The sequence below is a fragment of the Nomia melanderi genome, chromosome 14, assembly GCF_051020985.1.
Source record: "Nomia melanderi isolate GNS246 chromosome 14, iyNomMela1, whole genome shotgun sequence".
Lineage (NCBI taxonomy): Eukaryota > Metazoa > Arthropoda > Insecta > Hymenoptera > Halictidae > Nomia > Nomia melanderi.
In genome coordinates, this window is record NC_135012.1 from 4,042,396 (window position 1) to 4,069,610 (window position 27,215).

General features: G+C 41.2%; 3 protein-coding genes across 13 annotated transcripts in view; 1 reads left to right on the forward strand and 2 right to left on the reverse strand.

The window, feature by feature from the left end:
- Positions 1-6,092, reverse strand: part of chb (CLIP-associating protein) — a 48,189-nt gene extending 42,097 nt beyond the window's left edge. For all 7 annotated transcript variants that reach the window (XM_076373519.1, XM_031976906.2, XM_076373518.1 and 4 more), the window contains exon 1: positions 5,381-6,092. In XM_076373519.1, coding sequence (XP_076229634.1) covers positions 5,381-5,569 — 189 coding nt within the window. In that variant the 5' untranslated portion in view covers positions 5,570-6,092. The remainder of the gene's footprint in view (positions 1-5,380) is intronic.
- A 482-nt stretch (positions 6,093-6,574) lies between these two features.
- Positions 6,575-12,647, reverse strand: LOC116427047 (uncharacterized). Of its 4 annotated transcripts, XM_076373532.1 has the most exons (12): positions 12,465-12,616; positions 12,155-12,207; positions 12,005-12,067; positions 11,528-11,656; positions 11,321-11,455; positions 11,085-11,242; positions 10,729-10,794; positions 10,300-10,450; positions 10,015-10,215; positions 9,293-9,923; positions 8,930-9,206; positions 6,575-8,847 (listed from the first exon to the last, which is right to left on the reverse strand). In XM_076373532.1, the coding sequence occupies exons 5-12, from the start codon at positions 11,381-11,383 to the stop codon at positions 8,712-8,714; spliced, it is 1,683 nt and encodes a 560-aa protein (XP_076229647.1). In that variant the 5' UTR covers positions 11,384-11,455; positions 11,528-11,656; positions 12,005-12,067; positions 12,155-12,207; positions 12,465-12,616; the 3' UTR covers positions 6,575-8,711. The 4 variants fall into 4 exon arrangements, with proteins under 4 accessions (XP_076229647.1, XP_076229645.1, XP_076229646.1 ...); XM_076373530.1 differs by lacking the exon at positions 12,155-12,207 and having other exon boundaries at positions 12,465-12,647; XM_076373531.1 differs by lacking the exons at positions 12,005-12,067; positions 12,155-12,207 and having other exon boundaries at positions 12,465-12,647.
- Positions 12,648-13,224: 577 nt separating this feature from the next.
- The window catches only part of LOC116427048 (PTB domain-containing engulfment adapter protein 1), a 42,284-nt gene continuing 28,293 nt past the window's right edge, over positions 13,225-27,215 (forward strand). Inside the window, exon 1 of one of the 2 annotated variants that reach the window (XM_031976929.2) lies at positions 13,225-13,389. The gene's annotated coding sequence lies outside the window, so the exon portion shown is untranslated. Of the gene's footprint in view, positions 13,390-25,569; positions 25,906-27,215 lie in introns of those variants that run through there. The other variant, XM_031976930.2, reaches the window with a different exon arrangement.

The window sequence follows — 27,215 nt, forward strand, 5'->3', positions numbered from 1 at the left end:
AAACAGGGAGGCTGATCACGTAGCGGCCAGTAGGCTTCATGCCAAGAGACCGACAATGGCGAGTTTGCCGAAAATTACGAACGGAATGCAACATGCAATTTTTTTCGCTCGAGAAGACGGTCGCTGCCAGCTATGATCCTTTTGTCCTAGCAGCCTCCTTTGTCTCAACCTTGGCACGTTACGAGAGGAGCTTCTTTAACCTATTAATCGCGAGATATTAGAAGCCTTATAAGTGTGTATTAGTCGTTTCTCGTTCGGAATATCGGAAAGAAACGATGCACCGAATATTATTTTCGATTTAACGCCAGTCCGCTTAGAAATCCTTCTCTCTACGAGTCGAATGAAATGTTCCTGGGCAAATATACTTATCCAAGTCTTCTCGCCGTGGAGATCGCAGGACGATAGAAAAATAATTGTGAACTTTCGAAGCCTTAATATTCAATTAAGCAGCAAAAATCAGTGAAAGTGTGTGCTCCCTCGGAAATGCTCACGTGAAACTTGCACGCTGAATAATACATTTTTGAAAGTGATGGAACACTTTTCAGTGATCCTGTTTCGCTGATCAGCGAACTGCGGAAGTCTGGCCAATACGTTTCGTGCGCCGAAGACAAAGGCGAAAAAAGAAATGTGTTTTCGCTGAGCGATTCGCCGGCCGAGAACGGACTCAAAGAATTCTGTGAAATCTCCGCGCGATATGGGTATGCAAATAAAACGGTTGATTTATTGGCCGAGCCGGCCAGCCAATTTATTACGAGATAATTGAAGAGCGAAACGGTCGAACGCACAGAAGACAACCGAGTCGCGTGCACCGAATCCGTTTACCTTTTAGCGAGCGAAACGCTGTCTCGCGTGCCGCGGACATTTTCGAGCTAATAACGGGACTGCAGCAACAAGTGTCACTAGATAATGATGCGCGAGTAGCGCATGCTGTTCTCTTCAAATGCTAATGCGTCCGGTTACCGCTGTCTGGACCAGGAACCCCGGGCGAGGATTCATTAAACAATACCGCGAGTTATCCGACTCTGGGAGAGGCTCGAAGGAGGTCCCCGTCTGCTGGTATTATCCGGTTGCAGCAACTACTTCAAAGAATCGAGCTTCAAAAGTGCTGGGAACAGCAGTTGCAAATTGTACCTCCTATTGTCTCAAGAATATCCCACTGAATTGCTCGTCCTTCGAATCCATAGCTGAACAGTCGCTCTAGAAACGTCCAGTTTGTATCAGCGAATAACGCTAATCCGGAGCGAAATATCTACGCTGATCTATTTGAGTTTAAACTCAAAGTTTCCTTCAATGTTTTCAAACAGTTCGAACGTGTAATGTTGTTAATAAGTGGACAACGATCCGAGGCGAATCAAGAATGAAACCGAATCTTCTGTTCAGCGTGCGCTTCGAGAAGTTTCTGAACAGCTTTTCCGCTTGATCTGAACTTGATCCGATCCCTAGTTGCCGGTCACTCGGCAGAAACGGTGCAACGCGAACAACAACAATAAAAAGCCACGCTAAATATAGGAGTGAACGGGCGACCGTACGATATAAATACGTCTGTTTAGTGTTGCGTTCCTGTGCACTAGGCTCCGGCGAAAAGTGCACGGTGCAGTGTACCTACGAGGGGGACGACGACGCTTGCACGCGGTTCATGTATTATGGAAGAAACTAAATTACGGCCCGGCGAAGTTTAGGCCGGCCGACCGACCGACCGGCCGGCCGGCCAGGTTATCGCGATGGAGGGCGACAGAGACTTTTCTGTGTTTCGCATGCGAAGCGACGAGGGTGACGTAAGCTTATTGACCGGCGAAATTTCGCCGGGTGACGATTTTTCGACGCTCGCGTGCTCTGACGTCAGCGTGGGCCCATTTCCATTAACAAAATTGGTACGAGCTCGTTACTAACAGCTTGAGGTCGACCCTGTTCTCTTTAGTACCATTACGGAGTCTCCAGTCTCATTACCAAGTGCACGGGATCATTGGAAAGACTGTGGTACCGTTATCGAATCTTTGGCGACTTTGGAAGGTCCTTGGTACCACTGTGAAGTGTTCGATATCATCGAACTTTGACTAGAAGTAGAAAATGTTAATATACTGAGATCTTCATTGTTACAGCTTTAGGTGCCGTTTTAGAGTATCGAGGATCGATTGAAAGTTTTTTACCATTGTTATATAGCTTTAGGTAGCATCGAAGAGACTTCGGTGTTAAGTTTTCAGTTCCATTGCGAAATCTCTGGTACCATTGTGGAGTGTCCGTTTCCAACGCCCGCTCCACAGGAAAGTCACGAAATTTTCTTCCATAACTTTCTCCTGAATATCTGCACGCTTTGGAACAGGCACGAAGGCAATTGCACTGGAGACGCGAATGGAATTGAATTTCCTGGCCAATTGGCGTCGCGCGGCCGCATCAAATCCGGAATGAAAGATAATAGGAAAAGTCCTGTTATCATTATCCGTGATGCACGTTTTGGCAACAGTTCTTGGCCTGGACTTATCTTCAGACACGTTATAGTTCTTCCTGTTAGTCGAGATCCTAGCTGTTCGTTCGCATACTCGCGCTAGTGACATGCTAATTAATAAGGAAATCTGAAATATACGTGAAAATATATAAAAACCGTTCCACGATCCTTGCTTTTCGTATAAACAATACGACCAACAATTGCAATTTACTATTCAAATAACAATTCAATCGAGTAATCTTGTACTAAAGTTCAAAGTTAACCGTTTGCACTCGAGAGGTGACTCAGTCACCACTTGATTTGATGCAGTAAAATTATAAAATTTGATATTTAACATTGAACCGTGCATAATTCATCGATGCGTGAAATACCGAGACAAAGAGGCTTATTTCTCAATTTACTTGTGATTTCACTTTGAGATAATTTCAAAAACTATCATCTTCGCCTAATTAGAAAATGTTAAGTATTTCCAACGAAATACTTCCGAGTGCAAAGGGTTAAATCTTCCTAAAGCTAATAAAAATCCTCGAATCATCTACCGATCAACATTTACCTCAACACGTTAAACACCATGTCAGTCACCGATGACTGACGCTTCTGAACTGCTTGAAAACAATCATAAAATAATCCATGTCGAATCAAAATGTTTAATAACGTAAATAAGTTAACAATAGTGTAACGCAAAGATTGTAACGCCAAATAGTGAATAATTGCTACTTTTCATTGCTAAAAAGGACAACTAATGGTCAAGATTTTCGTAGCATTTATCGAGTGTCATACAAAAAACAAAATGGCAGTATATAATATACAAAATCATCTGCACTCTATTATGTGTCACGCGTCTACTTTATATTTGCCAATCTATACAACAAACCTTATTACTGCCGGATAAGTTGACAAATGTTACCGTTCGAGTCGGCCGCTCTAATTAATCATGGCGTCGGCCACCTGTGTTTTCGGTGCACGTTCAAGTTTCAGGTATCATCGCGGAACGTTTCTGCGGCCGTAATCGGCGAGCGTTTAACTCGATCTTAATGGCTCCAGCTAAGCACGAAATCTTTCCGCGACACAGTACGGCGTGACATACTGCGCCAAAGGACACACGCTACGTACATGGCGTGAAAGTTCCTCCCTTAATGGCGGTTCTGGTAAAACCGGCGGCGGTGTCCGCGGTGCACGCCGGACAACCGGCGAATTCGTTGTAAATAATCGTTTACATGGCGGCGGCCGCCGGCCCGGCCGGCGATTCCCGTAATTGCGAGGAAACCGGCAGTGGGACTCGTCACGCGACCGACGTTATTAAAACTAAGGACGTGATATTGATTTTCGGGCTAGCTCAAACGAAAAACCGCCACTTCCGAGTGCGATGCAACGGATCGCAATTCGATAATCCATTCCTTTCACTGGATTACGTAGTACTTAAACAGAATAACTTTTTACGAATAGCAATGGGAGAACGCAAAGTCCTGTTCGGTTGAGAATCGCTTGTATCCCGTCGAGAGGTGTATCAAGATAAAAACTGCATCGTGCGAATGAAATATTGAAATTGTGTCGGTAAGAATTCAAATTCGTATGCGTAGGTTTAACGGAATTGAAAATGGCTGTTAAAATATTATTTAAGAGAAATAGTCGTGGAGGAATATCATTTTCGATGATGCAATGTCGTGCAACGTATAATGTTGATTAATGAAGTATAGTGCTCGCTTTTCGGTGAAAGTAGTTATAAATATTGTTCTTGGGTATGTAATCAACATTTCCCACGGAGGAACGCGTTCCTTCGCTTACGTCGAGTCATGCGTTTAATTCGTGTTCCTAAACTTTCTTATTTTGAACTGCACCATGTTTCTTTGGATATATTACTCATAACCTGAATAATAATCCGAGCAATTATTTCCGATGGTCGTTTCTGTTATCAAATCGCTCGTTACCCTGATTTCCTAACCTTTCTAAGGGTCAAGCTAACCTAAGAGTGATAACGCCAGTGGATCGGATCGCTCGATCTCCCCACGGCGGATTGAGCAATCGAAAGGTCGCGCGGACGAATCTTTCGCAAGATCCTTTACCTAAAGCGTGCCCTGTCGCACCTGTTTCCCGCGTGGTAAATTCGGTGTTCGTCTCTTTATTTTCCCCGTAATTTCCTTGGACACGCCGAGGATGGAAAGCCGAATTTGATTTACAAATCGGTCACGTCGCCGTCTCGCAATCGTATCGAACATAGAAAGTTTCGAATGCACGGTGATATATAGGTCGACCAAAATAAAATGTACACAAATACTGTTTCTCGAGCCAAGGGAATCCCATACGACCGTAAAGTGTCGGCCATACGTCGCCGGCTGTATTACCGTGTACTTATTAAAATCAATTCTATAATTAAATGCATCGGTCACCCGTGTATCAACGCTTTTCACGCTCGTGAAATTCGTGGGAATGAGCACCACTGCTCGCACGCACACAATCTAGCCAGTTTGTCACCCGGCACACCCCACCACCATTTCTGCCGATTCTTTAATCGTTTTATCGTGAACCGTTCGAACGAGCACGCATTCCCTAATACGTGTTACTAAACAATTGACTCACTGTGAATATTTACCGATTGCTACAATGTGTCTATTAAACATTGATAAATAGAAAACGACAGTGGGCGGGTTTTCACGGTCTTGTTTACATAGTAGACGGTAACTGTGAGGTACTAATATACACACCGAGTCAATTGAGGCCCTGAAAAAGTACGAAAAATCAAAGATTTTTTTGACAGGAAGTATTATCTCGGTGTGGTTTCCTCTTTTATCTCGGGATACAAAGGCGACGTGAAAATGGGACGGTGCCTTCAATCGGGTGAATCAGTCGAACGGGAACGTTCGAGAGCCCGAGCGGGTTGGACGTGTTAATTCGTGGATACGTTTCGAATGATTCGGTAGGTATATTTAAGCAGCATACCTTGGGATTGCCGTTGCTCAGCCATGGTATGATGTTGTCGATGAACTGTCCGATGTCTTGACATTCGATGCTCTTGGTCGGGTCGCTCAAGTAATTGTACAACAAACAGCCAACGGTCAATTTCTTCTTGATATCCGTCGTTGACAGGAGCGGCATAAAACCGTCCATATCACGCGGATTCACCGCCATGGTGGCCTGCTGAGCGCACGTCGTCTCCGTTCGCGCACCGTTCCACGAGTCTTTCAATGAAAACTAGATTTCACCCGCTGCACTGGCCAGGGCACATAGCTCGTCCGTGGTTTCACGATGCACGAGAACCAAATAAAACGCGTTTTCCCTCGTCATGCCAACGGCAGGCCCTCACACTGGATACACGGTTCGCGGCGAAACGATGCTGTACGTACGATTTAAAAGCCATACGCAAAACAGTGTGTGTACACCTTCTTTTTCCCCGTTGCTCGTTCCACGACCGTCGTGTATACGTCGCGGTTACCGAATGCACGCCAACGACGCTACCCCGTTGATTTTCACGCGATATTTCGTTGGATGTTACACGATCGCACGCCGGGCACCGCTCGCATTTTAGTCCTGTTACACACGAAAAATAATAACGAACGCACGAACGTAACGAAAAATTATCGGCACCGTGCACGCGACGCCATTTTCATTTCTTGGTCGTCCGTCTCTGTCCCACTCTCGCGATTCAAACGCTGTGTAGTTCCAGTGGACGTCGCGGGAACTCAGGGCATTTCGTTAGGCGCATCCGGCTAATTCGTTTCAATTTTTTGCTCCAGTTATTTTCTTCTTTTTTTTCGGTTTTCCTTCGATTGCGGATGACGGATGATTGATTGGTTCTGAGATGATTGTAAGTTTCTGATATTTCTTGCGAATCTGTTGGTTTTTATGAATTAACGATACACGGGTAAATTGTTTTTGGAACGTCGCTGCTATTCGCCGTGTATGCTGCAATTTGAATTTGGAGATCGGATTTTTCTCGAATATTTGAAATTTGATGGATTTATCCGGTGTAATGTTCTTTGGATTGAACTTTGAATTCGGTTGTGTTACGTAAAGATATGTTGTCGGGTAAATTTGGTAATGTTTAATGGGGATAAGTTGGTTCTAGACATTTGAAAAAAACCGTTAGACTTTAGGAGCACGATGAAAGTGACATAAAATTCTTAACACTTGTGTACGTAATTTTGCAATCGTATTTTAATGAGGATGACGATATATACATAGTTACAATCACATATACAATATTATATATTTACAGTTGTTATCAATAATTATGCTCGCGTTATATGCAACGTCGTCATCGTTATTTCTTAGCCAAGAAAATGTCTAATAAAATATTTAGGAATATGGCCGCTTTCGACACAACGTCATTGTTAACAACATCATTATGAGAATTTTCGACGGTAATGATTGCACAGTTCAATATTATTATTTCTTTTCTTTTTTTTTTGCAACACAGAGTCGAGGAATTTCGCGCGCAAATGTTGATATATACAATCATTTTGTTTACGAAAATTCACACAACTTCATCATAATATAACGATATTTACTCTGATAAACAAACGAAAATGAGTAAAATTAAGTTTCTTTTTCTGGGATCCTTTGAAGGAAAAATGATCGTTATAAAAAAATATTTTTGGTTAAAAGGTATAAATTTTTGTGATTTTTTGTACAATTCATATATGTATACATACATATATATACATATATGGCATTATTTTATAACTTTATTATAAAAACTGTATTATGAACTTATAAGTTAATTTGAACCCATATTTACTGATCACTTGGTAAAATTTTCTAAGTCTATTCAATTAAATAAACAGTTAATGCATATTAATTTTTTGTTCATAAATTGCACTTCATTTTTCTTTGGTATAGATTTTTTTGTGTACATAATATCTTGTTTAAAAAATTAATAAATATTGCTTGCAGGAAATTATGTAATAAAAATAAATAAATATCTGCATATGCATATATACATCTGTATATGTATATATTACTCTCTGTAAATAGCATATTGCATGCATCTTTCATTTAAACTACTTTGTTACTGCGAATAGACAATCCAACCAAATAAATATGTAAAATGAATACTAAATGACTGTATGGAATCATATAGTGGAAAAAATGGTTTAAGATGTATTCTTAACTTATAGCCTGAACATTCTGTTAAAATAATGGGATCATTTATAAATATTCACTTTACAGTTAACTTTTGGTTGAATTGTCTAGTTTCATATATGATCATTTGAATATATTATACTTCAAATATTTATATATCTTGACATCTACAAGGTACTTAATTCAATAAATTATCTATATATATATATATATATTTATATCTCATCAGATTTGAGGAAAGATTCATTCAAAATGTTTTTGCTGAGCTTGGCAGATGAACACTATTACAATCAGTAATTCTTAAAGCTTGGTATGTGAAACAGTATGCTCATCGAAGCCGCAAATCTTCTATTTAGAATCATGTCATCTTATCTAAACAAATTCTACTTAGCGCTTCAAAGAAGAGCCCACCACCTCATTCTGTATATAATTTGCATAATTACAATTTTCAGCTGGTGTTGCTCTTTAATATAAAAAAACGAATTGCTTATATAATAGTACTCTCAACACAGACAGACACGAATCTTTTAAAACAGTAAAACCCTTTTAATGAACCGACGAGAAAAAGAATTCCATTTAGTATTCTTTCTTACATACCGTACATTGTGAATGTACATAAACGAAAGACTGCTCACTCTTTTTCACGAATGATACAACTATCTAAAATTCACTATATATTGCTTCTCTGATCGACCGAGTATTCCCATTGTATGCTGGATACAACTTGTGAAACGAATTCAATGGAATGGTACTTAAACTGTTCCAAGTAAGAACTGAATTGTTTCCGTGAACATACGCACAGAAATTCTTCTTAGGCTTTAAGATATTCACAGTATTATGTATACAGCACGCCAATAATTCAACTCAAACAATTGTATATAATATGAAAAACTTGTACCAACGTTAATAAGTATGTACAAATCATTTCTAATTGAAGTGAAACATAAGTGTACGACTTTTATGATTCGCACCGATGTCATGGATTCAAGTATGTTCCTATGAGACTGGACAGAAAATTAAGTCCTCTGTTTCTGTTGCGATTAATGAAGGTGCAGGAACTAATTACGTGGCAAATTCAATTATAAATAAAGCTATACCTTAACTAGTTCGTTCCTTTATCATGGTTTCTGAACACTTTCTATTGTTGTATAGTTTCAATTCAATCGAACCATTTCCGTCGATGGAACTGCTATTGTTGTTGCTGTAACTGTTGCAACAATGGACACACTTCGACCAAAGGAGTTCCTAAAATCTCCTGGCATACTTGATTCATGTCGGGTTCCATCATAAGCGACGAAATCTGATCTTCCGTTAACATCTCCACGCTACATTCCACACAACAGGTATTACAGTAACATTCAATTATTTAAAAATAAATAAACGAAATACTTGTAAAACGTAACATACCTTGCTAAACTTTCACTATCAGACGTCTCTTCATCTGCATTTAAATAAGTTAGTGTCTTTTCTAATGGACTAGGAACCTTTTTGCCTTTTCCTTCTACTTTCTCGCATTTCTCAGACCTCTCTTTATCTTTCTCAATTGTTCTCGGTTCGCTGGAACGTCTTTCGGTAAGGCTGGATATGTTCAACATCATCATTCCATGATTGAGTAACTCTTTCACCCGTTCTCCAGTTCCAGCGCTCCATAACATGTCGAGTGATTGCCTCCTGCTAGAGTTTGCTGTAATATATAATGCAATATTATATTTCCATTTGACATCATATAGTGTATTCCCTATTTTGAAATTAGTATTCAAAATTATTCACCTGAACTTCCGCCACTAGCCTCTCCACCAGCCGAACTTCGAGTTATCCAGTTAGCTAAACTGCTATCCAACTTACTCTTGCTTTTTGTAGATGGACTCCTTGTGACTTCTGACTTCTTTTCCGCGCTCAAAGTCACTTCGTTTCCTTTCGACATAGCAGGTAACGATTTTTGTGTTATTAACTTCTTCCGACTAGGTGCATCAGAGAATGGCTGAATACCTCCAGCGCTAACTGTTGGATGAGTAGCTTCCGGACTCAAGTCCATTGGTAGCGGTTTATAAGGAATTTGATCTTCTTCGTCCGAGTATACTTCATTGTTGTAATAAACCTCGTCTGGAGAATTGTTCAAGCTGATCTCCGTCCACTCTTCACCATTCTGTGCTGTTGTGTTAGTATTGTTCGTCTCTGCCGGTGTCTGAATAGTAACTCGTTTTTCTATGGGCGAAATAATGCTTGACAGGTCTGACAATCGCGATGTCGAAGAACTGGTTTGATTTAATGATATGATATGTTTCGAGTCTGTTGCTGCAATGCTCTTTGGACGGTCACGTTTTATGTACTTTCGAGGTTCCGTGGATGAGAGGTTCAGATTGTTTAGGCCCAGATATTCAGAAGAAGGTTCTCTGTCAATCTATGAGATAGTTAGAAGTATCAATAATTAGTACTGTCCTCTTGTAATTGAATAATTTTATAGATATTGGTAAAGAACATAAGATACTTACTCTTGTAGGCACAGGACATGGGGTATTAGGACTAATTTTATCGGGAAGATGCAAGTATTCATCGCTAATATAATCTGTACTATCAGGTGATCCAGTTACGCTAGAATCTGTCGAGTCTGTTGTCTTAGATTGAGTACCAGTCTGGTCAAGTATGTCTCTTGATTGTTTAATGCAGTCGTCAGTTCCGTCATACCTTCTAGTCTGTGAAAGAATTGAAAGTAATTATAAATAATTCTTTGGGCTTGATATAATATGGTATTAAAGAGAATTGGAAAATAATTGTACCCTATGGATTTCATCGCTAATTTTTTCTAAGTTTCTTAGTGCTTCTGCATAAGTCATTTTAGCTTCACCTACTGATCTTTCAAGCGCGCTCACTCTCAGTTTTTGTTCCTCTAGCATTTGATTAAAGTGTGCTTTCATCTCGTAATATGGTCTGCATAATAAAATGTTTATCAATTAATTCCTCAACGTAGAAGTTTGTTGTTCTTTCAAAATAGAGAATATAAGAGTATATACTATAAGAAGCATGTTTAAATAAAGCAGAACTTATATATTTCAATATTTGTCTGCTGAATAGTTTAAAACTCGTGCTCACAGGAGGTGAATAAAAAAGAAACATTGGTAAAAGGGAACTGTTTATAGCACACACATAAATTAAACATCGTGTCAAAAAAAAAACAAAAAAAAATGAAAAAAATCTATCCTACTTACAACATGAGCAAGTTGTGCCTGTAGGCGATACTGTTTATCAGAAGCAAGCTGCGACGTGCACCCATACTGCCAACATGAATATAACCAAAACACATAAATATTCTAATATCTATACAAAATTAACATAACATAGTAAACATTCAAAAATAAATTATTGAATATTCATATGGGGGCAAAAGTAAAATAGTATGTTAAAAATCATGGGGTAGAAAAAGTAAATATATTATTCATGAAGTATCAATCTCTAGAACTGACATATATATTAATTGAATGCAATACATTCCATGCATTATTATAAAAACTATCAAATCATTCGGTATTGCTAGCTAGAAAAAAAATATATTACACATACATACCTAGATTTAGCAATCGCACGCTTTAATTCGCGTTGCAAACTTTGCACTTCATGTTCAGCTTTATGATACAAAGCAGTAGTATGTCTGTGTTCTGCTTCCGATAAAGCTCTCTCGTGTTCGGACTCGTTAACTCTTGCAGTTGCATGATTTAACATTTCCTATAAAATTTGTTAAATTAAAATTCTATAAAGTATGATGAAATTTATTTTCATATGATTTAACACTGTGTTAACTACCTGCCAAGCATGGTCAAAACATCTTCCCTCTGTTCTTAAACCTTCTTCAGCTAAATAAACCATTTCTTTAGCTGCTGCATGCTGGCTGTTAGCCCTTTCAAATCTAATAGCAGCTTTCTGCGTTTCTTGTAAAGCCTTAAAGAAGCAATTTAATTAGAAAAACAATTGAAATGACAAAAATGTTTTAATTCGTACAAATTATCATACTTCTTTGGCTTTGAACCTGGCATCGTAATATGGCCTAGATTTCTCGATACAAGCACCAAGTTTCTTAGCTAAACTATCAATCTTCAATGTGGATTCACAGAGTAATTCTCTAAAAGTTGCTCTTGCCTCCTAAAAAAAATATAACAAGAATTATAAGATTGTGAAGTAACAACAGTTTAAAACGATGTTTGTGATTTTATAGATCTCCATTTCTGATAATAAATTCAATGGGCATGGCGTTTCACATCATGATACATGTCTTTAGACAATGGTACAAATGACTATAAGATGATCTCTCAGGCCATTATCCATTTACTCATAGCAATCACCTCAATGAAATGTAATCACAACTGGTTTCTAAACTTGCTATTAATTTAGGTTCATCAAGGAGGGTGACTATTATTTTAATTGGTCACAATCAGGAATTACACACAGATCGACCATAAGATCTAGGAAAAATAGTTGAATTATACGTACATCCAAATCAACTTCAAGCTTGTTGATATCATCGGTAGCAGTATTTAATCTTTCAAGTTCAATCTGGAAAGATAATAGGTGATAAACACATTGATTTTAATGCACATGGCACACAGAATTATCAACATAGTAGGTAAAAATTATTTATACTCATTAACTTCCAGTTTTTACAGACTCAGTAGTATAGCGTTACTATGGCAAATCTAGGATCAGAGAAAGGAGGAATGAACAAAAATATAGATCACTTTGCAACGTGACAAATAGAACATGCAGCCGTGAAAACATAGGTAATTTATGGTTTTCGTGAGAGATTCGAGAAAGGGATATAGCATAAGGTATCTATACGACGAACGAGGTACAATCAAAACGTTTTATCCGCGTGAACGTGGAAATGTCAATATCACAAGTGGCTGGCTTCTGAAAGCCCATCAATTATTCTCCATAGAACTGAACGGTTTACCTGTACTCTAGGATCCACCGCATCGTCAACACGATCAGAATCATCGGAGCTATCTTTTTGCACACGTCCACTCATAATTCAAGCTAGAACCGAATTTTATTTACAATTTTTCATACCACCTGTATCGTCTGCTACATTATCAGGTGGCCATGTTGAATGTTAGGGCGATCGACAGTGCCGTCAACGTCGGAAACGGTCAAGGGCACTTGTAAAGTAAGTAGTCCTCATCTTAATTATCCTTCCCACGATAAAGCACAAGAAAAACTTTCGAGATTCTTTCAAATTTTCAAATTCGATCGTAACATAACAAATACAAGACAAAATAGTTCTTACTCACTCAAAAAAAACTGTTCTTCCAAACGAGTAAGCTATTAAAGAACATATATTTAAATGACAAAATATTACAATCATTTTATTATCCACAAAAAATGAAACTCAGTATCAGTTTCGACATTATCAAACATAAAACAGTACAGTATAAATATACATATAAATATACATTCAACACATCTTTAACATGTTTTATTATGCCATGCTACCAGCGTCATCCGCATGCAATTCTCCAGCTGAAATTCAAGCAGGAAAAGTTTCATCGAAAGGTTCAATTAATTTCATAATAAACCTCTGTCATCCAGGATTCCGTTTTAACTAGATACGATACTTTTTAGTCGGCGGTATACGAAACCTGCCGCCACACGATGGTGGACCACGACCACCGACAGGATCGAAGATGGCGTGCCTGTCGTCGGCCGTTAATAGAGGGGGCTGCCTACTCGACAGGCCCGCCTGAACTCTCAAACAGACTTTTTCTCATTCGCATCGGTGGTTTCTGTGCTGTCGGAACAGGTGGATTACCGTTCAGGGAAAGCGGACGACGCTGGGTAGAAACGTCAGTCGGCGACGTCGCGCAAACGATTCATCGTCGGTGAGTGAAAACCATTTCTAAAATTGCGTCGGGACCAAACCGAACCGGACCACGTTCGCTGGCCGGTTTCCTTCGGTCCAGGTACTAACTTGCCTGCACGGTCGCGCGCGACCAGAAAAGAGAAAAGAAAAAGAAAAGGAAAGAAAGGAACAGGACGAGGATAAAGGGGAAAAGTTTTTCGACCGGGGAGACTTTCTATTTCGGTATTTTTACCGCGCGCGCGCGCGCGTTGCCGCCGCCACCGTTGCGTACAGCCGCGGAATAGCGAAAGGCAACAGAGACAGAGGCCGAGGATAGCGGTTGGAAAAGAGGTAAACGCAAAGGTCTGTCCGTGATCCCTGGACACACGCTGGCAGCAAATGCAACGCTCCTTCGGCTGAAAGGCGACCACGGTGCTCGCGTCCGTGTATCCAGAGGAAAAAGGGAAAACCTTTTTGTTCTTCGCGCTTTCCGTTTCTTTTAACCACCGTGGCCACTGCGTTTCAAATGGTCCGCGCTCCTCTGGCCTCTGTATCACGCGTGTTCACTATTTTCAAGTTGCATTGTCGCTGAGACGAGCTGTTTTGTTGTTCGAATAGAACGTCTAGAGCATGGAATATACGACTAGCTGCTTGTCCTCAATTACCACTCGACTGGGGACACCAAGAGATATTTTACATTGTAAACTTAGAGAACCAGGTATTGCTAGAATAATTCATAAAGACTATTGCAGTATCGTATGCAGATTTGAAAGATATAATTATAAGCATTCACTCTCGAGTATGCGCTAATTATGATCTCGAGGTGAAGGTGAATTTCGTTGGAACGTTCTCTTAAGATCATTCTCGTCAGAGTCTTCTTTTCCAGCTAGCAAACTTAAGCGTCTCTTAATTCCGTAATCAAAGAGAAGCGTGTACTTAAAGACTTTTCAATCCCTCGAAATCCCTTTCAATCTCTCGATTGGTGGTTTCGAACCTGTGTAAACATTGGAAACGTCTCCAACGGACGGGTCGGGCTTCCGTTGTCGCGTGGCGAATCGACTCAAGGACACAACGGGAAATGGTGAATACCATGGGACGTCATAAAGGCTCCTGTGGCCCGGGAGTACGTATTGTGGTTATACCTGCGGCCTGCGTCACAGTTAACTTATTTTGTATTCGTGCGGCGAAAATGTATCCGATGTCACGACAAACGGCACGGTACGTGGGCTCACGCGTGCGCGCGCGCGCACGCGAGCTACACGGCCGCCTGCCTCGCTACCCTTTTCGACGTAACTGATTCGACGAACCGGTACCATTGCTTGTACCGAGAGAGATCATTTACCGTGCTTGTCGTTTAATAAAATTCAAGCACGTCGACGGCCGCAGATAACTTTTCATATCGCGCGAACGCCCACCGTGCTCTGCCCGTTCGTGTTCCACTATCGCGACCCGTAGCTCGTTGCGACTTTCTGTTTGCGTTTATCCCGATTGGAACCTGCGCTTCCGCCTTCTCGCACCTTTCTGGATAGACAACACGGCTCGTAGTGCGCCGCGTGGAACACACGACGCAGGGAACTTCGAAATCGGCGGGTGGATGTTCATCGAATTTCGAAAGAGGGATTAACCGTTAACACGTTGACTGCCACCAGAATTTCGAGCGTTTCGTTGTAGCAAGATTTATTCCTTTATAATACCGGAAAATAGTATTAGAAATAATTATTAATGTTTCGGTATTACAGTGCTTATATTACACTATTATCTAGCATCTTGTGTTTCTGAATATTTTGATTCAATGGTAATTTTCTTATTGTAGTTGTTTTCGAGCAATTTGGAAGCTCTGGCCACCGGTGACCACGTCTCCCTAGAAAAAATTGTTTTTTCCGCACCTCCTTATCTGTTAATAAATATAATAATATAGATACGTTTTAAATAATAATAACTTTATTACAATGTAAAGATTACTTCACTGAATTTGTACTGTTACGTTGCGATATGAAGGTTACTTATTTGTAGATGCTATGGTAAGAACATTAAGTTTTATTAAAAATTTTGGCAACTTCCCTGGAACCGTGCCTCTCAAGTTGGGAACTGCGGCGTTAACGGGCAGGAAGTGTTTCAAGATTATTTACCACCAAAAACTACCGTAACAAGCGGAGAGAAATTCACAGAACTGACGTAGCATAGTATTTAATGTGTTATAAATTATAATAATAACAGTTATAAAAATTATAGAATGATTTTTGTCGCCATGTTCGCTACCAGCAGTTTCAATAACAGTCGCCGTAATTACAATACTTTATTAAATTGAGCATGTCTTTGTAAAATACAAAGAATATTCAAGAAAAAATATCTTCATAACTTTCTGTACATTAAACAAATGTAAATGTAATTTACTCTTCTTTGCGCAAGATATGAAATGTCGATCGTCACAAGTATGTGACGCTGGTAGCGAACGTGTTAAGTAAAAATGCCATGCCGTTTATATGGCGGCATTGTTCCGTTAAGGGTTAATTCTCGATCACCGGAATATTTCTCTTGAATTATTCGCCCGAGGGAGTCACGTCTAACCGATCACTTTAACGTGACGCGTAATTCATGCTATTCTTTCGGTACGTCGTCGAAGGATAATCGTATTTAATTACTTCACCCTTCGGTTATTTCGAGCGGTGTAATGTAGGCAAGCGTTAAATAGCACCGGAACAATTTTCTTTTCTTCTTGCCACCTTCAATGCATCGTTACGTCACACAGGCGTTCCGTGCAAAATCATTGCGGCCAGTTAATTCCTCGGTGAACACGAAACTCACAAAGTGTGGTTGATGTAACGTGCGGTACCACCCATTGGTCCGTCCATTGCGTGACTCGTCGAAACCTGCGATAGCGATCATACGGTGAACCTGTTGACGTACCCGCGAATTTCCGTCGCTGGCCTTCTGTTCGGGGGAGTAGATTGTTCTGCGATCCGATATTTTAAGGATCTCCCGACGGACACGTGGGAATTTTCGTGGCGCATCTCTTCTAGGAACCAGTTGCGTTCTACCTGTCACCAGGGAAAAGTTTTTACTTTGGGAACCTCGTGCCTTTTCCGTTGGACCTCCTTCTGTAAGGATGTCGTTGAGCCTCGTGCCTGTTCTCAGGAATTTTAATTAACACTGGAACCATCGAGTACTCACTACGATTGATGCGTGTTCTTTATAACAGAAATAAGAACAATACAGAGTTTTCTTCAAGCATTATAGTACTCGAGTGAAACTAGTTTCAAAATCATTTGGGGTTTCGATGCTTTTAAAGTTTGAATAATTAAATAAGAAAACTCAACGTCTTAATTGACACGTAGTTCTAGTGTCAACCATCTGATTGCATCTAGTCATCGACCTATGTCAATACCGCGGAGCACCGTGAGCAGAATTCCGAATCTCATCCGTGAAATGGCCAGCCCGTATAATAGCCAATCATTTCTTACGTAAAAGTTTCTCGCTGCTACCTCTCCGCGTAATTACTAGGTTTTTTCGTAATTCCGTTAATTATATTTCTCAAAGCAACGCCTTATCTGTCGTCCTCGCCGGTAATCCTTCCGTTCTTCAGCGAGCAAAACCAACGGACTCCGTCGAACGAAAAGAATAGGAGCTCTTCGAGATTCCTCCATGCTAAGTTTCTTTTTTGTCCCCAGGATTGGCGTATCCATTAAGCCTATCAATCCCGTAGATTGCTAGCTAACGTAGGATCAATACGCGCCGGATCTTCAAGTTCATTCCACGCTATCAATCATGCGTCTCCGCTTCGGACGATAATTCATACGTGATTGAATCCAGGAATGTCGAGTTACGACGACGTCAACGACAACGAGGACGAGAAGGAATCGAGTGAATCGTTGATGAAATATGAAATACAGCTAATATACAGGAATTACTGAATCTCCGTCGAGTCGCAGCCGTGCTACCGCCACGTGCTGCATCCGAGAATCGTTTCCGCGGTATCGTTACACAAGACACGTACCATCGGCTAGTCGGTATCCAACTGTGCATAATTATTCACTCGTCGGCTGTGGCTCGCGGACTACAATGTAATTAGAAGCCTGTGCGTATGAAAATGAACCAGACGATCGAGTCGTCCCAGCCAATTATTCGCGCAGCGAAGAAAGAACGAGCGCGCCGCGTTCTCCGCGCGATTCCTATGGATCGCCGCGATCTATCTACGCACCGGCCGCTCGCCGATCTTTTGCATAGAGATAATGCACGGTTATCTGCGCGTGACTCGCGGTTACGCGGGGAACTCGGCTAACAAAGGGGAACGAAAAACGCGGACGTCTTCTTCGATCGTTCGCAGCTGCGCGTTGCTCGATTGTTTCGTCGTAGACTAATAGATATCTCTATAGAAATATCGATTTCAGAGAGGATCCTCGGTGTTTGAAATACATTTAGTGAAATTTCTGAAATGTTCTCAGTTTGTCAAAATATATGCAATTGATGCGTTAACATTAGAACTACCGAGCAATTAAATTGCCTTGAAATTGTCCTGTGAACCTCAATAGTGCAACTATTGAGACTTCAATTGGTTTGCAATTTAATTTGTTTGTTGCTGAATCAATTTCTCTAGAACTTTTTCAGAAAAGCATTTGTTAACTGGGAAATTCAATAATTGGGAAAAATGTAATCAGGAATGAGTCATTTCGACACATCCGGTTCTAGTGTTAACGTCACTCCAAATCTCGAGAAGTGTTAATTTTTATCAAAAATTAGATAAATCATTCTAATTGCTCTTTAATTCTATGGTTAAATCCGAAAGCTTGCTAGAAAAATATCCGAAATTGAAGAACGGTAATTTTCCATGTTGAAAATAATAAAAGTCGCAAGGGAACGTCTGGTTCACAGCCGATTCAGAAAAGGGAAGCGATTGTTGCGGTAATCGGAGCCTTCGCTTTTGTGTAACGAAGCCGCGGACGGTAACGGATCTATGCGTATCCGTCGCGAGGAAGTCGCCGGTGTAATTAACGCGTTAACGGCCAGCCACGCGGGGGAATGGGATTTCTGTGTTGGCAGAGGGCGACGCACCGATTCTGGATACCGGTGCGCGCGCGTTTATTCGCCGGAATCGCCGCTTTCTTTCCCCCCCAGCGATCCAACGATCCAGCGTTCCCGGTCGCGCCATCGGCGGAGCTTCTATCCGCGAATGAGCGGGCAAAAACACGGGCACGCATTAATTACACCGCTCTTCCTGTACACCGGGCACGTAATCAGCTGGTTCCTTCGACCATGCTCTTGACCGGCTGCGTTGGAGCCACTCCGCCCGCATTTTTGGTGCGTCAACGTTGCGGCCCCCGCAACCATGCTGGTCGGGTCGATGCCTCTTGCCGCGAAAGTCGAAGAATTTTTTAAACTTCCGTGACTCTTTAGTGCGTCCTAGGAATGAACTTACGGAACTTCTTCTTACATTTATAACTAGACTGTTTTAGTTATTCGAAAACTATATCCCTTTGCGGTCCGAAGTGCTCTTGGTTTCTCACTTTGAGGTCCATGTCAGCGTTAGTTCATTCAATTACAGCTTAATATGACGCTCTATTTATTTATTCAAGAATATTTAGCAGTCATTGAAATGTTACCTTTAAATGGTACAATTGTGATACTACAAATAAATATAGAAAAAATTGTTGAAACAGGTAGAGGTTGCAATAAAATAGAATGTTGAGTCTGACTCGACGTAGGACTGCTAAGAGATATAGCATACTTGGTTTAACCGCGGCTCTGCCTAGTCAAGGCAAAAATGTCAACACAAATAAATAAATTCTTTAACGTGACAAGTAAAAATTAACCCTTTGCACTCGAGACGTGACTCAGTCGTCACTTGATTCGATGCAGTAAAACTAAAATTTGATGTAATATTGAACTGTGTATAATGCATTGGCGTGTGAAATATTGGGATTCGTTTGTGATTTCTCTTTGAGTTCATTTAAAAACATATCATTGTGTAGTTAAAAAACGTCAAGTATTTCCAGCGAAAAACTTCCGAGTGCGAAGGGTTAATAATAATGTAGAATCCGATGAAAATAAAATTCTACGTATTCGATGTATCTGATAGATCTGCTGGAGATTTCCGTGGAAAACCGTTTGTCATCGTAATTCTATTCTTTCAATTATGTTCTTGAAACTTTGAATTTGCATAGAGATCCTCAGTGTATTCATAATCATTAGGTATGATTACTTGGCGAGGTTTCCTGTTGTTAATATTATCTCCCAATGATCTCGCTAATTATCTTCAGACATTCTTCGATCTGGAAGTTCTTGTAAATACCGAATTTTTGTTCTACCGAATATTCATCCCCGCGGAACAGACAGATAGACGGTCTACCGCGGAAACGCGGAGTCCTCGGTCCCGGTAACCTTCGTTTACGTATCGTCGACGCGGAAATTATACGCGTTGGACCTATCAATTCTATTCTACGGCCTCTTCCCTCTTCCGTGATAGTGATCGTTGGCGAATCGCGGACATGGAACCCTTACCAGCATATCAATTACGCGAATAATCGAGCGACCGCGGTTCCGAGCTCGAGGTATTGCTGTGTTTCGCTGAATAATTGAAGGAACATCAGGCCCGAGTTATCCGTGGCGCGGGGAATAATTGAGAAACGTCGAAGGATCCGGATGGACTGATAGAATTCAATTATCTTATCAACTTTTATTACCTTCGCAATGTTCCACGTCCTGTTATTGCGGACGCAACTTTCCCAGAGCAGATATTCCAAATTTTAGATGTTCAGAGGTGACTTGACACAATTGAGAGATGACTTGTGTCCAGCGGAACAGCACAGGAGCAAGAAGTGTCTTTTTACTTGACAGTTTCATAGTTGAAACTAGTTACATGTAACTGTATCGAATAGTAAATCACTGATCGACAGTAATTAGAAAATAACCGACAGAAGATTAAGCGAGGAAGAATGAAAACTAATCTATCTGAATTTCTCAGTTAAGTGATCTATCACTGCCCTGCAACGTTTGATACAGGTTTTTAGATCTATATGCAAAGAGATCTCTCTCCGGAGGAATTCTTCCGTCTCACGCGGCGCGGCGCTCGAAAAAATAAAGGAACGAAGGAAATGCAACTCTCACCTGGGAACATGGAACAAAACCGAGTTTCTTATTCCTCGCGGAGGAGAGAAACATTCAGCGAGCATAGGGGATTAGAGAAAACGGTTGAATTCTCTTTGAGGTGTGTCCGTTCCGATTTTTCGTTCTTCGGTTAGGATTACTCGTAATTGAGTCTAGATATCCCATGAAAGTGGAAGTTGTGTAACTTGCGCAAACGTTCCTATCGGTTATAAACGCGAGCTGATTATACTCGGAACAGGTTGCACTCTCGTTAAAAGTCGAAGCGAATATTATCTTAGTATTGGACCGATTCTCCGAGCGATTCCGCGTTGAACCTGGATCTCTCCGGCACGATCTCAGCCGTGCATACGCTCCTATGCGTCGCCCACTAATATGTATGTCAAGCATAGCGAATCGAGATATACTTTCCCTGCTTTCGCGCGTGTCCATCGTCCAAGACGAGTTCGCTAGCGATTCAGCATTGTCCGGGGCGTTGGGCACCAGTGAAACCGGAACCCGAGAAAGTTCCAAAAAGATCGGCCAGACGGGAAAATCGTGTACCCACGGTAATAAAGTTGCCGGCGCGTTGTGCTCGAATGATTCGTGCCGTTTCGTACGTGGCTCGCTTACGATCGTCCCGGCAAGAGTTTATGGAGACTGGGAATAAATAATTGTCATTTTATGCGGACAGCGTACGAATTTTTCGGCGAGAAGGTTGTTCCAACGGTTCGTTTTGCGTTGAACAATGTACAGAGTGACCGGCGCGAGACAACTCGGTAGGCAGCTACCGGGCTGAATGTTTGCCGACGAAGATCCACCGTGAAATTGACGTTCGTCGAAGACGATCAAAACAAAAATTGTGCAACCGCTTCTCCCTCGGTTTGCCCGCTCGTATAATGAATGAGGAGGCATATGCGAAAAAAACCGGTTTCCCGTCTCGCGCTGAATCATACCTAAAACCTGTCCGCTTGTTTCACGTTCACATCGAAGTCGGTGACGTTTGACCGACACACTTGCATACTGCTGGACACGCAACGAGCCCGGGATTAAAGAGACCTTGCCGATTTTTCGGCCGTATTGCAGATTGGAATTTGACATTACTCTGTTCCAGTCGTCGATGATTTCCCTGGAAGTTCTGCTAACGCCAATGGATAACGCGGGGGTTTTACAGCGTTCTGCGTCTCTTTTGTGGGAGGAAAATTAGAAATGAGAAGGAAATAGGAATAGAATAGAGGAAAGAAAGAAGACAAAAGAAAAGTAGAGGAAGGAGAAAAGAGAAGAAAAAGAAAGGAACAGAGGGAAATGAAGAGAAAAAATAGATGATCTTCATTGAAATTAGGAAACGAAAGATTCCAAAATTTCGTTAAACGTAAACTAAGCTGTCTATTTTCTATTTTCCATAATAGAACTCTCTTCCTCCTCCACCATGAGGAACAGCAAGCGTACTCGTTTGATTTTCGAAAACTCAAGGACCCAAGATCATCTCCGTCGTCCCCGATCGGAGGAAGCAACGCTCGCGATCTCCCTTGAACGTTTTCACTGAACAGTCACGAAAATCGCCGACTTCCTCGGCTTTGTGAAATCCGAGAGAAATTTAGGACGAGACATCAGCGACAGGATGCTAGAGCCGCGGTTCTTCCAGCCCTACCACCGGACCCCGGTCCCGCCATCTTTACAGACGAACGAACGGAACGGAACGCAACCGTGTCTACGCGTGAGAAAATAACGCCGAATTACAAAATCCGCGACGAGAACCTCGCGTAACAGGAACGAACGCGCGCGTCTCTCGTGCGAACCGCCATGCGAACGGACCCACAATGAGGAATTCTTCGTTTTCCCTTGGCGAGGTTTCTTGTCTTCCTCGCGCCTGTCGCGGCTGACCGAGTTCCGGTCTTGCAAAAAACTCAAAGAGACCGCACTTTTAACTGTTTTTAACGCTTTGCGGACGACGATTGTTGAAAGTATACAAAACCTTTTGCAAATTCTGCTAAATTAAACACTGAATGCTTGAATCATAGAGAATAAGGAAACCGTGTACTGATTTCTTGCTGTTCGAATAGTTAAATCATTTGTTCACAACTGAGTAGTCCAAACATGGAAGTTTGATCTCAGCAAAATGCCGACATTCGTCCGCAAAGGGTTAACTCCTTGTAGTATTTACTTTTGTTATTAAGCTCGTGCAAATTGTTTCTATCAGCAGTTTCGAAGAAACGCAAAGAAAGTTTCCACATTTTGATACGGCCGTAATCCTATATTTTACATAATGAAAATGAAATTAATCCTATAGATATTGTTATTAGAAATTATAAACTGCGACATTATATTTATGAATTCAATGACTCGTTTCAGTTTTATTGTTTTAATATTTTGTGTAGAAGATTTATTAGATCGAAGGAAATATAATTGAGGCGACCGTCATCGAAATAAACGTTGGTAGTGAACGTGTTAACACATAGCATACTCGTAACGAGAAAGCTCGTTTTTATGTAAAGACGCTTAGCTACGCAACTTTGTTAATTATAACAGCATTGAAGGAAATATTAAATTAAATTCGAATTAATTATCTATTTAAAATATATTACATAACAATATATCTGAGTTTTCTTATCTATAGTGATGTAAGTTGGTCTCACTAAAAATCGCCATCCGCACAATTCAATTTTCTGAAAATTAGCCGGTACGCAACGTGTTAAGTACAAATTTACTTCCAACGGAATATATCGGTATTAGCAGAATGTAATAGCAAAGTGAACCTTCGAAATAAAATTCGACACGAAAGAGAATGCAATGTGTTAAGGCTTAATTTATTCCACTTTCACGCAAAGTTTCATAATTTTTTGAATGTTCGGGTTCGATAATTTCGAAAGAAGTGTCCTTCGTTGCGATAATTTAAAAACAGTCGTTATTTATTCGTCGATAGTTAGCAACGTAAAGAATTTTTCTGACTAATTACTATTTACATTGAACGTAGGAAAAATATCAATTCGAAACTCACGTAGCGTGATTCAGCGTAAAAATACCCGCGGATAAACCTTGATAGCGAGTTACTGGATAAAGAACCGCGAAGCGATGCAAACGAAATTATTATCGCAGTTAATTACTAGCCTCGCTTTCGATTTCTCCGAGTTCCTATCATCATCCTCCGTGTAAGCTGAAAAATCATTCGTTTATTACGCTCTAAAGCGATGAATAAATGCATAAGCGCGTTGATACGCGTAAAAAGCTACGGCGGACCGTGGATTTCATAGAAAGAGAAATTAATTAAATGTGCTAAAAGTACCGCGGTTGGATTTCATGTCGATTAGAGGAAAGATTACACGCAAGAGCATGATTTAACGAGAGGAAGGAATGCGATAAGGGTTGAGGGAAGGGTTGAAAAGTTCGGCTAATAAATACGAGCGTTGAAATTAGCTGGGAACGCGTAGATTAACGAGCGTAATTAACTGCGTCGCAATTAATTAGGATAGGAGAAAAATTCCGATCGGAATCGAGTGGAAATATGCTTTTATCGCGAGTCGATTGAGATATAAACGGTTCGTCGCGAGAACAGCGTGTCCGTCGCTCTCCGCGGCCTGCGACAGAAGAGGATAGACAGCTTTGGTCTCGACCGTGGCTGGTACCGCCATCCTCCTATCCCTTCTCATTCTATCGAATCATCTACGATCACCGATCGCGCTTCTGTCTTCATTCCCTCTGTTCTGTCTCGATTCTCTCGCTTCTCTGCCTGCCAACAGTCTTCGAATCGCAGACGGTACCGCTACGATCTTCCGACGTTGCTTTTTGACACTACAATTTCGTCGAAAGACAAACCGAAAAGAAAGGTAAAACCAGATCTTTCTTCAGGATAGTCGTTCTTTCTCTGCGATCGAGACTCAACCGTGACGCTCACGATGAATATTTTATTTCTTCCAGAGACTCCGGCGTTTTCGAAAATTCGAATTTCCATAGGTCAATTTGTTCGAGCAAGGAAAACGAGCGTTCTCACGAACCAGTCGACCGAATCTGGAATTAGCTTGGAACCAGGAAGCTCCCGACGTGTGAAATATTTTCGAAAGGTCCCGAAACGTAACGATTTGATAGAATCCGACGCACTTTCGTTTCGTATTTAGTGCAGTTAAGGCAACGAGGGGGAAGCTACCAAATTCCTTTCAAGTTTCTTCGAATTGCCGCGGCTATTAATAACATTTAACAAAACAACGCCGAGCAACAAGACTCTCCGTCTAACACGAGTTTCTCTTCGACAGTTCCTCGGCCTCCTCGCGTTTGAAATTCGCGAATGGTACCACGGCGCAACGGAATTCCCTGCGAACCCCGTAAAACGGTGAGACAATGAACGAATGAAGACAGCTGTCCGGTGGAACCGTCCAGTTAGGACATCTCTAATGGCGATCAATTGCAAACCGCGAACGAAAGTGGACGAGGAGGACCATGGTCGAGACCGTGGTGGCTGGTACCACCATATATACGCGCGCGTGTGTACAGGGTGTTCCAGTAAGAATTCGCAATCAGATGTCTCCTGTTCCTAACGTAGGAACTAACGAAGAATTGAAAATTCTACGCCTTCTTCCGTTAATTTAACTTCATTTCTATATCATCCGATTAATCAGTTTTTCAATCTTCGTCTTAGCTTTTGTTTCCACTAACAGACATTTATTATTTAACTTGTTCACCTGTATTCTGCCAGTTAATTGGTTACAGTAGGAAAAATACTAGTACGGTTAGCGTTAATTAAACTACCCAGTGTTCAGTAATTGCGTAAGAGGAAATTAGGAATTTTCACGTTGATCCGACTATTAAATATTTCAGTATAAATAGAACTATAATGGAGCTCGTTTTCTATTGAAAAATAGCAAGCCTATAATTTGAAAAATTATATTAGTTCAGTGGATAGTTCGATTTGAATTCCATTGGATTTCCATGTTATTGCCAATGATTTCGTGTTGATCAGTTGATACTTGTCAATAAGAGCATCCAAAGGATTCAAGAGAGATATGCAAGTGGTAATTCTTACTGGACCACCTTGTAGATCAGACCTCCTCGTCCCACCGAATAATCTAACAGGCACCGATTCCCGACTCCCACGACTGGTTCCGCCGGTCGAGTCGGCCGAGATCGCTTCTGCTCGGCCTGTACCGATACCATTCGCCGCTTGCAGCCCGCGCTCGTCTGGGTACCGACTTTGTGCTTCGGTTTCATTCGGTTAATAAACGCGCGCGTCGATCAGTCCATCACGAGCCGTCGCGTGGCTCGGGTTCTTTAAACTTTCCCGTTTGACACTGTCGTTCGTCTCGTTCTCTTATTCCTCCTCCTCCTCTTTTTCTTCGTCCCCGTCCGCCAATTCTCCGTCAGATTTTACCGACCGCACCAGGATCACCAGAAGATCCATTCCCGCGAATTCTAACGGGCATGTGTCGCTAGTTTAACTCCGTTCGACGATCCTTTTGGATATTACTGACCCGAGAGGGCTGAACCTTCGGTGAGTCGAAATTTCTCGATGAATATTTTCTAGGACATTTCGTCTTGAACTATGGCATCACTTGCCTCGTTGACATTAACACTAGAACTACCAGGCAGGTAAATGATCTATTCATGACTCCTTTTTCAGTTATTAAAAAGATAACTCTTCTTTTAGAAATTACTAGAGAAATTGATTTAGCAATATACAAACTACCTTGCAAATCAATTGAAGTCTCAATAGCACTGTAATTTCTACAGAGAAGTTTCAAAGACAATTTGACTGTTCAGTAGTTCTAGTGTTAATCTTAGATATAAAGATTACACTATTGACTATGTCAATTTAATTTTCTGAAATATTAATAATAAGTATATGACACTATTCCTCGATATTTTGTTAATGAAATATAGAGCAATCTACAGGAGATTCAGATTCAGGTTTTAACGAGATAGAAACGATATTTTCTACGTTGAAATTGCATACTCTACGTTTGTTTTACTTTCATTCTGCATCTCGTGGATATCGGTTAGTTTACCAAACGAACAACAGAGTCAAAGGAAAAGGAGCGTGCTCGACGCGAGCGAACGGGCAACAGGCTCGAACGCGTCTCGTTATTCAGAAACAGCGTTCGCCCGTGCAGTCGCGTCGCTGCGGCGTCTCCTCGCGCAGACTCGCCTTTGTTGGAATGTTTAATTGCCCCCGAGGAACGGTGCCATTGTGCGGATTCGAAAGTCATCGTCCCTGTGTACCTGTTCTTCCGTAATTAATAGGATCCTCGGCGGACTGTCACGCTCGATCGCAGTCTCCGATCTGTTTTATCGTGAGTCACCTCGCCGGGCGTCGGTCGTTTCAGAAAAGTTCGCCTGGAATGTTGAAACCTCCGACTTATTGCGCCGCTCGCTCCAAGATAAAGTCATTCACGCCTTGTTAAAATAACTCGGCGAGCGTGTCGTTGCGATTCGAGACTCCCCCGGACTTCGATTCGCGTCCCTTTGTCTCGAAGCGATCGAGCACGATTGTTTCCCAAATACTTTTCAGCTTGCACTTCCTTGATTCTTATTCTTCCCGGTGGCGAGTATGATTAATGAAAAATTCTATTGCTTTCGATCTATCTTCTATTGCTGTGATCATTTTCAAGATTCCATCAAAAGAAATTTAAAAAATCTATTGTTACAATTTATATAAGAATCACATATTAATCGTATTAAATATTCAGTGGTTCTAGCGCTAAAATCCACGTCTTAGTCGATTCGTAACCTAGCAACGCATTGTAAAAACTGAAACGACAACGTCTGACGTTATATAGCGAACCTGTCGTTTGGTTTACGAGC